We start from the raw sequence: 12,481 nt of genomic DNA, 5'->3' as shown, positions 1-12,481 counted from the left end.
TGATGCCAGTATGTAAGGAAATTGTATAGATAGTATTTGTTCTCAAATCAGTATAGTATTTCTTCTTCTTTAGTTATATCTATGCTGTGACTGCTTAACTTGCAAGGCCTTTTTCATTTTCTGACTTGGAAAGGTTCTTAAATGCCGGTGGTTAACTTTGAGCTCAAAGCTACTGACTTCAAATTTTTATGTATTGTAAGACACCAATGGAACTTAAATTTAGAAAGTCACTACCATAATTGTGTTCCTTAAATGGAATCTTCAGCTGCCCACTTCTTTGTCAGAGTTTTTATATTCTGTTGCTTTTTAATATGTATAAATTGCTACATTTATAATAGAGTGTAAGGTGCACATTTTAGTCCAGAAGGATGAAACACCCTTTATTAGCCAAACTAAAAACAAAAAAATGTCTTTAAACACTCTGGGGTTGCGAGACACACTTTTAGAGTGGATTCTTACTTCAGTTCTCAATACCATAGAAATATGAACGAAAATATAAAACTATTTTTTAAAAAATTCAGATAATGTACAATTTACAAGAGTGGTAGAAAGTATAGCATAGTTTTTAGAAAAATTCATGGACTGTTGACTATCAGGTGAGCTTGATCAGTGGTATTTTGGCAGTATAAAAATGCAGTATCATGAATTTGTATATGAAATCTGGCACCAAACGTTAAAAATTGCTGAAAATGCTCTAGTAATCACTGAATGAATATAAGCTCTCATGGGCAAAATAATGAATGCTGCACAAAAACCATTCATTATATAAGCCATGTAATAAAAGAACTGTGAGTAGAGGTATAGCAAAGGTAAAGTGTAGTCCTTACATACATATATGAAAAATTATGTTATAGTGCCATGTATGGCAGTTCTTACTCTATTGCTTTAATTTATCCCTGTTCTGGTGCCTGATGGTGGACTTTTTAATTTGAGAAAATTCACTTTTACAGTGAGAGACTAAAGTAATACTTGGGCAATAGTTACTACTTTGGTACAGTTTGGAATACCTTTTATTCAAGCAAAGGGAGCTTATATACCAGGGTTGGTGGCAGGGCTTCTCTTCGAAATAAATAGCAGGCAGGCCATAAATCAGTTGAAAATCTGCAGGTTGAAGCTAATAGTAAAAATAATCTTGAATAATATTAGCTTTCCTTTTTGTGATGGGAAGGGATCTGTTCCAGTGCCTGTTGAGAAAGATGGATGGCAGGAAAGAACCTATTGAACTAGTCAGTGGAGTACCTAACTAAAAATCTTTAAAATAAACATGTTCTAAAATTTAAGGCAAAATTAAAAGGATGTTAAATGAGATGAAAGTAGTGAAGGATAAAACTATTAATGAAAATGTAGAGAAAGATTACAGGTTTGTATTAGAAAATGAACTGAACATGAATTCACAGTCTGATGTGGCTGTCACTGTGTGGTTGTTGTTAAAAATGCAGAACCTTTAAAAGTGTGGTTGTACTATTGCACTCAACAAATATAAGTATTGTACCACCAAAAAGGATAATGAACAATTCGATAAAAGTGGACAAAACCACCCAAAACTAGCAGAACACTATTTGAACAAGTTTATTAGGAGACACTTGGAGATATGTGTAATTTATGTCGGGAGTGGGATGGAAGGGTGAAATCTCAAGTCAAAGGAATGAAGCATACCTTTATTGTGAAACAGAATTTACAGCTGAGGAATAATAGAATAGACTTTAGAAAGACTTAATCCTGAATATAATGAACTCTAACAGAAGTAGAAGTGTTGTACCAAATAAGTAATTTTGCCCCAAAGTTAAAAGCTCTTAGTCATTTTATGTTTATTGGCCTGAATTTTCATCAGTACAATAGAGCTATCAATATGGAAGACGGTCTGTTAAATGTATAATAGTTTACCTATTCCACTTTACATATAAGAATTTGTACATATTTAAAAAATACTTCTATCAGGAAGCTGATGTGTAAGTAGGAATAGATTTTTCCATTGCTCTCTGCCTATCCTCTTGGGGAGTGTGGGATGGGGAGTGAGTTGTGTCATGCTGTATCAGGTATGCCTGTGCAGATGGTGCAGACACTTGCATTTTGTCTGCCTATGCTTTGAGCTGGCTGCATTAGGAAAAAATGTTAGTTCACAGGCTATTTAACCACATTAATGTGATTTTATGCTTGATTAATAAACACGACATCTCAGCCAAAAATTGCAACCATAGTGGGAGAAATTCACTGAAGATCACAGAACAGTGAGAATAAGGCTTAGGTCATACTGGACAGGATTGGGTCTTACTCTGAGCGGATGCTAAGGAAGGGTCAGCAGCACGACATGTCTATTTTAAGTCTACTGCACAGATCTTTATTAGTATTGGCATCGCATTTAGTATCATTTCTTCAAATTGTTCATATTAATGTTTACCTAATATTTTTCTGTATTTGGAGATTAGATTATTTAAGAAAGACTGGAGAGGGAAAATTTAAGTGTTTACATTGTTTCAAGAGGTCAGAGAAAAAAAATAATTCCCTCTGTTCATGTTTGATTATAACCAGTCTTCCAATTTGTGAATAGTATTGTTGACTATGCCAGACTGCTGTCAAGACCTTACTTTAAATAAGATGTTTTTCTTTTATGTGACATTTGTTGTAGTGATGCCAGAAATTACATCCAACACTATAATTTGAGTGCTGAATTAATTCAGCATTTTGAAGTACTTGGTCAAATATTCAAAAAAGATGCACTTTTCAAAAGTTCTTCTGTGAATGTACTTCAGTGAAATATGCTTCAGACATATAGCATCTTCCCAGTTAATTATATGTCAGTTTTAAACAGTAGTAATATTTAGGAAGCAATATTTTAGTTTTTCTTGTTAGAACATTTTTGTAAACTGATAATCTGTGGACAATGAAATTTAATTGCCATACGTGAGCAAAAGCTGGTTTTTTTACAGAAAAGCTGTAAAATACTGTCTGAGCAGGGAAACCTAACAACTGATGTAAAAACCAACATTCAAGGGTAAGAATTCTATCGAGGCATGTAGTACCAAGGCATTTTCTGCTTTGTTTTTAATTGTGATATGGTAATCGAATGATTGAAATGTTTAGAAAATCCTCAAAATTAAGTGAGGATTCCAGTGTAACATTATATTTTATTTCTATTTTATTATAAATTTTTATTAGAAAATATCGGGGACACTCAAAGTAAAAAATGTTGCATGTGAAGATACTTTCTTGAAGTCTGGAACTTTAACAGGGTTTTGCACCCTTCAGAACACTCTGAAAATAACAAAATCCAAATTTTGATGGTTTGGGAACTTCATAGCGCAAATGCATTAAGTATGAAGATTTTCTTCAGTATATACAGTAGAGCTGCATTGTATCAAAGTATCCACCTGGAATGTGTCATCTTTGCAAAACTTTGTTTTCTCCCACTGTTCACATTTTTTTACATTTAATCTCCTAATACTGAGCTGTCCCTAAGCAGTCCCCTTCCTGCTAAAGTGAATACTTTTTTCCTTTTGTCTCTCTGCAGCAAAAAAAAGAGGACAAAACGTCACTGTTTACCAGCTTTGATTTTAGTAGTAATCTTAGGCATGTACTCAAAATCCTTATTTTTGACTGTGACCATGTGCCTAAAGTCTACCAAAGTTCAGAAAGCATTTACTAGAAACTTGAAGTTCACACTGTTCTGCAAATCTGCTCTGGTCTTTCAAATAAGTGTCTTGAAGCTCTAGGAATTACTTGTAAGATTTTATTATTTGAGTTGGCTAAATGAACTAGCAAGTTTGTTCTAGAACTGTTGCTTTTTTCAGAGTAGCAAACTGAAAATCTAGTAATCAGTCCAACCCTGGAAGCTCATTCTGTAAGCAAATCTATTCAATTGTTCACAGTTGCTAAATATTTCCTGACTCTTACCTAACTTCTTGGCAAACAGTGGCTCTTTAGGATCTTAGGCAGGCCAGAGCTATAGCAACATTTACTGAACAGTTCTTGAAGGTGCAGAGAAAACCATAAGTAGAACTAGTCCTAAGCAAAAATAATACAGGAAAGGATGTTACTGATTCTCTCAAGCATGAATTTATTTCATATTAGTTTTTGGTGTATTTATTTTTAAACTACACTAAACTATATTTAAGTTTCAGATACATAATATTTAAAGTTGTAATGATTATTTTTTTCCTAATTCTGAAGAAGTGATTTATTTCTCTTGGTTATTAATTATCCAAAGTATCTCTAAGTTCTGCATTCATAACTTCTGATGGGAATTATATTTTAATTCCTGAAATATTACAGCATATTAGAATTTCTTTCATAATTTGTGAGGATTTTATTTGGTTTGGAGCAAACACAACTTCTCTTTTTAAGATTTCAGTCTCAGTAAGATTTTTAAAATGAGTACTGCATACCTTTACAATTCTGAAAGAATGCAGTATAAATTGAATATTGATGAGCTGAATGGGGAATATATTGAACTAATACAGGAATGTGTTTTAGGCCTCCTATTTTAATTCACCAAAGCATTCAATCCTAATTTCTTTCTCTTCAAACAAAAAGTTTTTGAGGTGTTTTTTCCCCTTTGGTATTTAGTCTAACTATGCCTTGCATTTCTTGGAATTTCTGTCCAGTAGTTCTTTTATCATATGAAATGTGTCATCTGAGTTGCTAAATAATACATTTTGGATACTGAAGAAAATTTATGGGCCCAGCACATTTCAAACATATAAAAACCTGCTAAATAAACCAGGATGCCTTTTTATATATGCATCTTTTTACATTCTGCTTACCTTACCTCAGTTCTGCATAAACTCAAGATTACATATGAAAATTGCTGTTAAAAATTACAATAGTTAATGGGATTACTTTAGCATATCAAGAATGTTTTGTAATATAAGATACTTAAGTGTGTGTAAAAATCTTCATGTTATCTGTATCTCATTAAAGAAAAATCATAAATCTTTCATTGATCCTTTCCAATACTATAGGCTCTTGCTTTTTTATGGTGACATTAAATCTTCAGAATCAGCATGTTTTTCTCTGTCACAATATCTATTGTTTCTACCCTTCCGTAGAAGCAGGTATTGTTTTTACCCTTCTGTAGTGTATTTCTGGTAATACTATTGCCAAACCAAATTCCTTTCTTTTTCCAGCAAGTGTTTTATGCACAGCTTCATTATCTTTTTCTTAAAAAGGAAATAAAATCTGTAGAATTTTACACAGATTCTAATTACAAGAACAGTAATTACTGCAAGGTTTGTTAAAAAAAGGTTGTACTGTGGAAAATTGTATGCATACTCTCAGACCTGCATTTGTGTGAAATTATATCTTATCTGTACCACAACTGGTTATGGCAAAGTTACCCTGCCTGCAATGCAAGAAATGGAGCCCAGTCTTTAAAAGCAATATGAATTTGAGTATAAGCAGTGATCATGCTGTTCTGATACCACAGGCATCTGAATTAGAATTCATGTTTCTTGGTTTCATTAAGTGGAGGATAGAATTGCGGTTTTGAAATCAGAGCTCCTCTGATATATCTTTTTTTGAGTGTTTGTTGTATTGTTAAATGTACCAGATGCTTTAGGAATTAAGCTTAAAATTATCAAGCTTTCTTTTCTGCTTCACTTCTTATTAGGAACTGATCCATCCCTAAACCATCCACTCAGTTCAATGCCCTTGGATCAAGTTTTGCCTTTATTATACTTCCTCAATTTTGTGGTTAAAAACTGACATTATTTGAACTGTTCATTATTTAAGTGTGAGCAAAATAAGGTCTTCTATTTTTTTTTTTTAATTATTTTTTGTCCTTTTTGGTTTAAAGACTTCAGAATTCCCTCCTTCGTTTCAGACTATCATTGTAAATCATGTCCCAAACCCAAAGTTTTAGGTGAGATTACACCATCATGTTGGCATGTAATGGCCATAATTTCAGGATAGAAGAATCTGTCTGAAAGAAAGTAAATTACTTAAATGATTTTGCCACAGTAAGATGAAGACTTTCTTGGTAGTAACTCAAGCTAGCTTACATAAATAGCAGGGTACTTATAAATTCTTTTGAAAGTAGGATGAAATGTATTTTCAATAAGGAAGGTTATGTGTTTTCTTTTTTTTTTTCCCTCTCTTTCCTTATTGACAGAATATACACAACAGCTTGTTCCAGCTAAAGAAGAAATACTTTGCTTCATGATATTTACACATTGTGGTGAGATCCTCCTAGGGAACAAATTTGCAAAATTCCTGTAACTTAATAACTGTAACTTGTGATACCTAAGTTGAATTTATTTGCTATTTCACTTCTGTGTATCCATGACATTTTTCATTCATTTTTGTCTGAATAAATCCTCTTAGATTAAAGGAGACTAATACCAAAGTCAAGATCCTGGTACTTTTGCTGAATAAGCAAGCTGGACCTAAATTTGTCAAGCTTGATATGAAGGTCAAGTCCATCATACAGTGCTGTATGTTCCTCTTATTTTCAATTCAGCTGCAAAAGACTTGCAGGGAATCTAGGTTGCAGACTGGGAGATTTGAAGTAGCAGGCAATAATGTACTTTTACATTTAAAAAGGTTTCTTACCACCAAGTCTCTCTCTTCTGGACTTATTTCCTTGCTTGCTAATTACCAGTCAGACACAAAGTAACTTTATCAAATAACTCCTACTTATCAGAAACTGAACATATAATTTCTAGTAAAAAAGTACTCTTTGGTTTTGTGATCATTGGAGTTTTCGGGTTTTAAAATGTTAATAACCCATTGACTTAGGGGCTCTTGAAATCCTTCCTGTTTTGTTGCTTGCTTTAAATGTTGTGTGATAGGCTGTAAGACTTCATGAAGAAATAAAAGCATGTTTTTAAGTCATTTTAGTGAAAGATGCAAAAATATGATGAATACAAGGGCATAGCTCTTTTGGTTGACTCACTCTGAAGTTAGTTCAAGTGGATCTGATTATCTTTTGTCTGAGTTATGAAAAGGCTTTCCTAGGAGGCAGAGAGCATGAAGTTGAGGATTAGAAAACCTCTGACAGGCAAAGACCCAAGAAACAATAATCACAAAAGAAGCTTTAACTGCAATTTAAAATAGTTGTTTTAACAGTAAGTGGCACACATAGGAGTGGGATAAAAATACACATAACTTCAGGGGAGTTTTACTCTTTTTGTATGAGAATTGTATTTGAGCTGTACTACATTAAACTACATATTAGTCAAAAGACCTATATGACTAAGGATCACATTTTTAAATTCAGCATATGTATATCGAAGGGTGGATTCCAGATTTAAATGTTTGTGGCCAGTTTGTGACTGGCATTTCATACATGTTCAAGAGCACTCTTCTCAGTTCTTTTGCTTGTCATAGATGGGCAATTGTATTGATTATGACATAAATGTGATTACCTTCAAAGCACTTATTTAGGTAAATGTTACCTGAAAGGATGTTTTTTTATAAGGAAGCAGATGGTTTTGTATTTCAAATTATTTATCTAGGGTCTAAATGTTAGTAAAAGAAGACATTATGTTGTTCCCAGATAGTCAACACTTTGGATACATTTATTTATGCCAAAATTAATGCATTATTTTGACAGGGGCTTGGTCTTATCCTTAGGAATAATTCTTTAATTAGTAGAAGAGATTGGCATAATAGGGGGAAATACTGAGCTTTGTCATTGTGTGTGATAGCTTTTTTATGAACTTCTGTTCTCCTCAGTTCATCTGATATTATGCTGCATAAGATTTTATGGCATATTTTATTTTATTCATGCAGCTGTTTAATCATCCCTAAATGTGTGTATATATGCATTTTTCTATTTTTATCATTCTGGAAGATATATTTTTCTTTATCTTACTGGTACTTGTCATACTCTGTTCATGATTATATCCAACATATCAACTGGAAAACAGCAAAAGAACCCAGCTCTGAATGGTATTAAGTATGTTTGATTGTTTTCCCTGGTACCCTTTAAATACAATGTAGAAAGGGTTTAGATGTTGTTTTAATGCAATGTAGAAATTAAGATAAAAAGGAAATAATTTTATTTGTAGAAATATGTAAACAAATATTTTATATGTAGATACATCATTACAAATTTATTTCCTTTTATTACAAACTGCTGTGTTTATAAACTTCATAGAAAACTTGAGTTGCGAGAGAAATTTAGTTTAGAGTTAGAAACTTATTCTGTACAGCTGTCAGCAGTCATTTAAAGAACCTGATAACAACAAATTCATTTAGATTTACAGTTCACCAGGCAATAGGTCCTGAAATTTCTTGAAACAGTTTTCTCCAAAAATATTTTCTGTTCATCATTTGCAATGGACATCCAGGGGGTTTATTCTTCTGTTAGTTACCAGAAGTAACAATTATGTAAATATGTGTACATAAATTTTAAGTATACTAAATTAATATGTACAATGTCTAAATGCTATTGAGGAAGAAGAAAATAATGTGAAAGTATGGCATTGATCAATTTTTAAGTTCAGTTTTTGTCCCATTAAATTATTCATTAATAAATTATTCATTAATAATTTAGTGGGTCAGTGAATACTCTACAGTGAAGACACTATTAAAAAAAAACAAAGAGTAGCTCTTGACTGACCCATATATCACTTTGGTATATAAAAAAGAGTTTTTTCCTGATTGACAAGATGAATTATTTAAAATTTAAATGTTACTGGGGGTTTTTTTCCCTATTGCAAAAACAAGGACTTGATTTGTGTCTGCTTCAGCCTATAGAAGAGGAAAACTGTGAATTTTTCTATAAATTGTATTTGTCTACTTTTGAAGAAATAGTCACAGAATATTAATACACATAACTTTTCAACTTCTACAAGATCTTCAGAAATGGAGGTCATCTGGTTAAAGGAATTTCAGCAGTGTTCATCAGAGGTTTCATTTCTGTTATCCTGCTTTCCCTGGCTCCATAGTAAAATATAATTGAAACAAAAATCTTTTGACTCATTCTCTGCCCAGTACAGTGTTGTGTTTTTCATTTCAGCAAGTAGCAAATCATTCTACTGCTGAGAAAGCAGTACAATTGAAATGTTTTATGGGAGAGTTTTGCCTGGTATTTTATCTCCAAGAAGACATTAAATCATGAAACCAAATTAAATTTGTTTAACCAAATATGTTTCTTTATTCAGAGGAGGAACCTGCTCCAAACAGTGTTGTTGAAGAATACCTTCAGGAGAAGAGAAAATATGAAGACAAGCGAAAGCAGCAGCCAAAGAAAGGAGTTTCCCGTGAAGATCAGGTAATACTTTAATAGCCTGAGCAACAAAAATCCAGAAAATTGATTATGCTCATTTTTTAATATGTTTATATCTTCATTTGTATTAAAGCAAAATTTTAAAATCTGTTTCATTTTCCATTAAAAGAAAGTTATGATTCATAAAAATAAATATTTTAATTGCCCAGGTAGACAGGTAAATGAATTTTCAATGTCTATTTGAAAGGACGCCCAGTTTAGTTACTAAAGTCTTCTGAAAAGTAATGCTAGTCAAGAAGAGGTGTCCTTGATTACGTTTGTGAGGGTTTGCCTTTCTTCACCTTATGTTTTCCTTGCCATAAGGTAACACTGGGACAGAAGTTTACACATTTGGCATTTGTTCTAGCTGGGGCTTTTAACATTTTAAATTATGGTTTAAAAATATGAAATTCGTCAATACTTCTTGTTGTTGTGAAATAAAAGAAATCGTTTATAAGCACTATAAAAAGAGAAGCTGTTGTAAATACAATGAAAATTATTATTCAAAATCAGTTAGGTTGTCTGTAGACTTTAGTAGGCAAATATGAGCAAAGTAAGGTTTGCCTTTCAAGAGTTGGGTTTTTTTCCCTAAAATAGGAAGGTCTTAAAATGTTTAAATATATGAAACTGCCTACAAATTGGAAATACCATCAACTCAAAATCTGTACTATACTTCAAACACACTGTTTTGTAATTGCATGTCAGTTCAGCTACGAAGATGTTCCTGTTCACATGTTGAATCTAGAAGAGATTGGTAACTTGAGGCTTAGTAACTTCAAAGCAGCATTTGGCAAACCTTTATATATGCAGCAAGCTGATTTAGCTCTAAACTAAATTTATGGAAACTTTGTACATTCAAAATCTCGTTATCTTTGAATCAAAGAGTACTAAAGCTCTGTTGGCAGTGTGGATCAAGGGACTTAAAACCATGTCTAATGAATTTATATCAGACCTGTCCTGAACATCACCGGAAAACAAGATGAGATGATAGGAATATATATTCTAGTAGATCTGAATTTTTATTAACGTAACCCTACTGGCAACTATTCAACAATAATTAATCAAGTTCTTTGTAATCCATTTGACTTGTGGAGAGCCTCTTCTAGTCTCACACCCCTTGTAACTGATCCTACAGCAAAATACCATTTTCCATCCTCAGTGCAATTGTTAAGGAAGAGGGAGAAAAGGTATGTTTCCCTAAAATACTAGATAATGGAAGACTTAGCCCTCCTATTCTACAAGGGTCAAATTATTAAGTTATATAGAAGCACAGTATGGCATCTAGTGACTCACTGCAAAAATGCCTACTAAGGTATTTCAAATTATTTCTGTCATCAGGTCTATTCACAGGAATACTGTCACTAGAGAAAATTAGACAAGACACAAGGATCATGGGGGTTTTTTTGGTCACAGTTTCATATTAAAAGGGTCAGTTTGTTTCCTTCTGATGACCTAGGCAAAGATTTGCTGTGCAGGTGTTGCAAGTACAGTGTTTCTTTGCAACAGTATGGAAAGCTATATAACTAGAATGATTTGCAGGCCCAAATAGCCTCAAAACTTTCCTCTCTCTCATCTTAAACAGAAGATCAGACAGGACATAAAGAAAGTAAATGCAAAAAAAGTCCTCCAAAATCTGCCCTTGGCAGTGGTAAAATATGTTTTTGGAAGAATTCAAAAGCCAGGAAACTCCTCAAGTTAAGATTGCTCCCAGAAGGAAATTTGATTCCAGTGAACGCTTCTGGTATTTCCTATTTCTGTTTTCTATTCTTGTTTAGTTTTTATTCTTTTGAATTTGAAAAACTTGACCAAACAAACCTATACAGCCATACAGAGGTGTTTTACAATATAGGTTGCCAACCTATCACCTACAAATCAAATGTAGTCTGCCACATAAATTCAGTTAGGCACTTACTCCCTGATGCTTTCATTTTCAGGAATGTCTCAAGTATCAGCAAAATAAAAAGCTGTGGGCTGTGCAAATTATGCTCTGCTTTTTTTTTAACAGCCCCCCTCTACCATCACAAGGCTCAGGCATTTGACTTTTGTATAATCAAACTCCCATTTGAGATGATCAGAAACAACAACTGTGGTATGATCTTTGGGTCTCATCTGAGATTTGGTGACTTCATTATCCATGAAAGATCAGGCAATGTCTGTTTGAGAATAGAATAGCAGATTTAAATGAGTATGAGCTTTATGTGTGCAGCATAAGAACCTGTATCTATAGAATTAGTTAAGCTGTTCCTTTTATTTGGGACACATCTTTGAATTTTTTCTATTTCCACACATAATTTAAAAGACCATTAATGTAAAGTATATAAATATCAGTTAAACTGGTTCTTCAGGGCTTGAATGGTTTGTAATTCATACAGTGGATTGCTTTAAACGAGGACAGTAGCGGGTTCAGAAAGGAAAATTCATTGTCAGCAGTGTTATTTAATCAGCAGTTTTATTCTGTAAGTAGCTACAAGTATTTGTTCCTTAAATATACATTTTTATTTCACTAGATGGTAAGAGAAAAACTTTTTACACCTGACAGGCCCCTCCCTCCCTTTTTGCTGCCTCAGTATTGCTTGTCTAGTCACTCGGTGAGTGGTCTCCATGCAGTCCTGCTCTCACACCCACCATTGCCTCTTGTTCTCTCACTCACCCCTCGAAAGGGTTTCTTCCAAATTCATATGAAAGATTTCTCTCATTGTACTTTTTCTCAAAATAATAAAAACATCGTATATGCCTGTTGGTGTGTAGAGATAATACAACTTCTCTAAAACCATGTGTGTAATTTCAGACACTGGCATTATTGGACCGATTTAAAACAAAGTTAACCCAGGCAATTGAAGAAACTCCTGAAAATGAGCTTTCCGAACCTGATGTAGATAATGATGAAGGATGGTGAGTTTTTTTTGTTTAGATTTCTATGTTTACAAATAGAAATTCTGCTATACTAACATAGTCTCATTGCCAAGCACAAATTTGAGTAGCAGGAAACACCAAATGTGAAGGCAGCTGCTTGGTTAGGAGTCAGCTAAAAGGTACTGGTTTTAGCACTCTGAAAAATAGGGCATGAGAGTAGATGACATTTAGCATTCTTTAGTTTTAAATCCTTCTAAAACTGTGTGTTGGGGATGGTAAGTATTTTTAAATGATGAAGATAGACTGACTCATCTGAAGTGTAGGGTGACCCCAAGGCAGTGGGGGCTTGAAGTTGATAAAGCGCTCCAGAAGCTACTGCCTCAATGTCTCCAAATCAAGGAATCAGCGTGTACCCTATTG

General features: G+C 33.3%; 1 protein-coding gene across 1 annotated transcript in view; it reads left to right on the top strand.

Moving 5' to 3' along the window:
* Nucleotides 1-12,481, top strand: part of CWC27 (CWC27 spliceosome associated cyclophilin) — a 100,028-nt gene that overhangs the window by 70,407 nt on the left and 17,140 nt on the right. The window contains exons 12-13 of the mRNA XM_005530099.3: nt 9,105-9,214; nt 11,997-12,100. Of these exons, the coding sequence (XP_005530156.1) occupies nt 9,105-9,214; nt 11,997-12,100 (214 nt within the window). The remainder of the gene's footprint in view (nt 1-9,104; nt 9,215-11,996; nt 12,101-12,481) is intronic.

Source organism: Pseudopodoces humilis, chromosome 4 (assembly GCF_049639895.1).
Source record: "Pseudopodoces humilis isolate 2021_Gansu_Grassland_sample_001 chromosome 4, ASM4963989v1, whole genome shotgun sequence".
Taxonomy (NCBI): Eukaryota; Metazoa; Chordata; class Aves; order Passeriformes; family Paridae; genus Pseudopodoces; species Pseudopodoces humilis.
The sequence above is the reverse complement of the archived record's forward strand: the minus strand, read 5'-3'. Positions and strand labels throughout refer to the sequence as shown.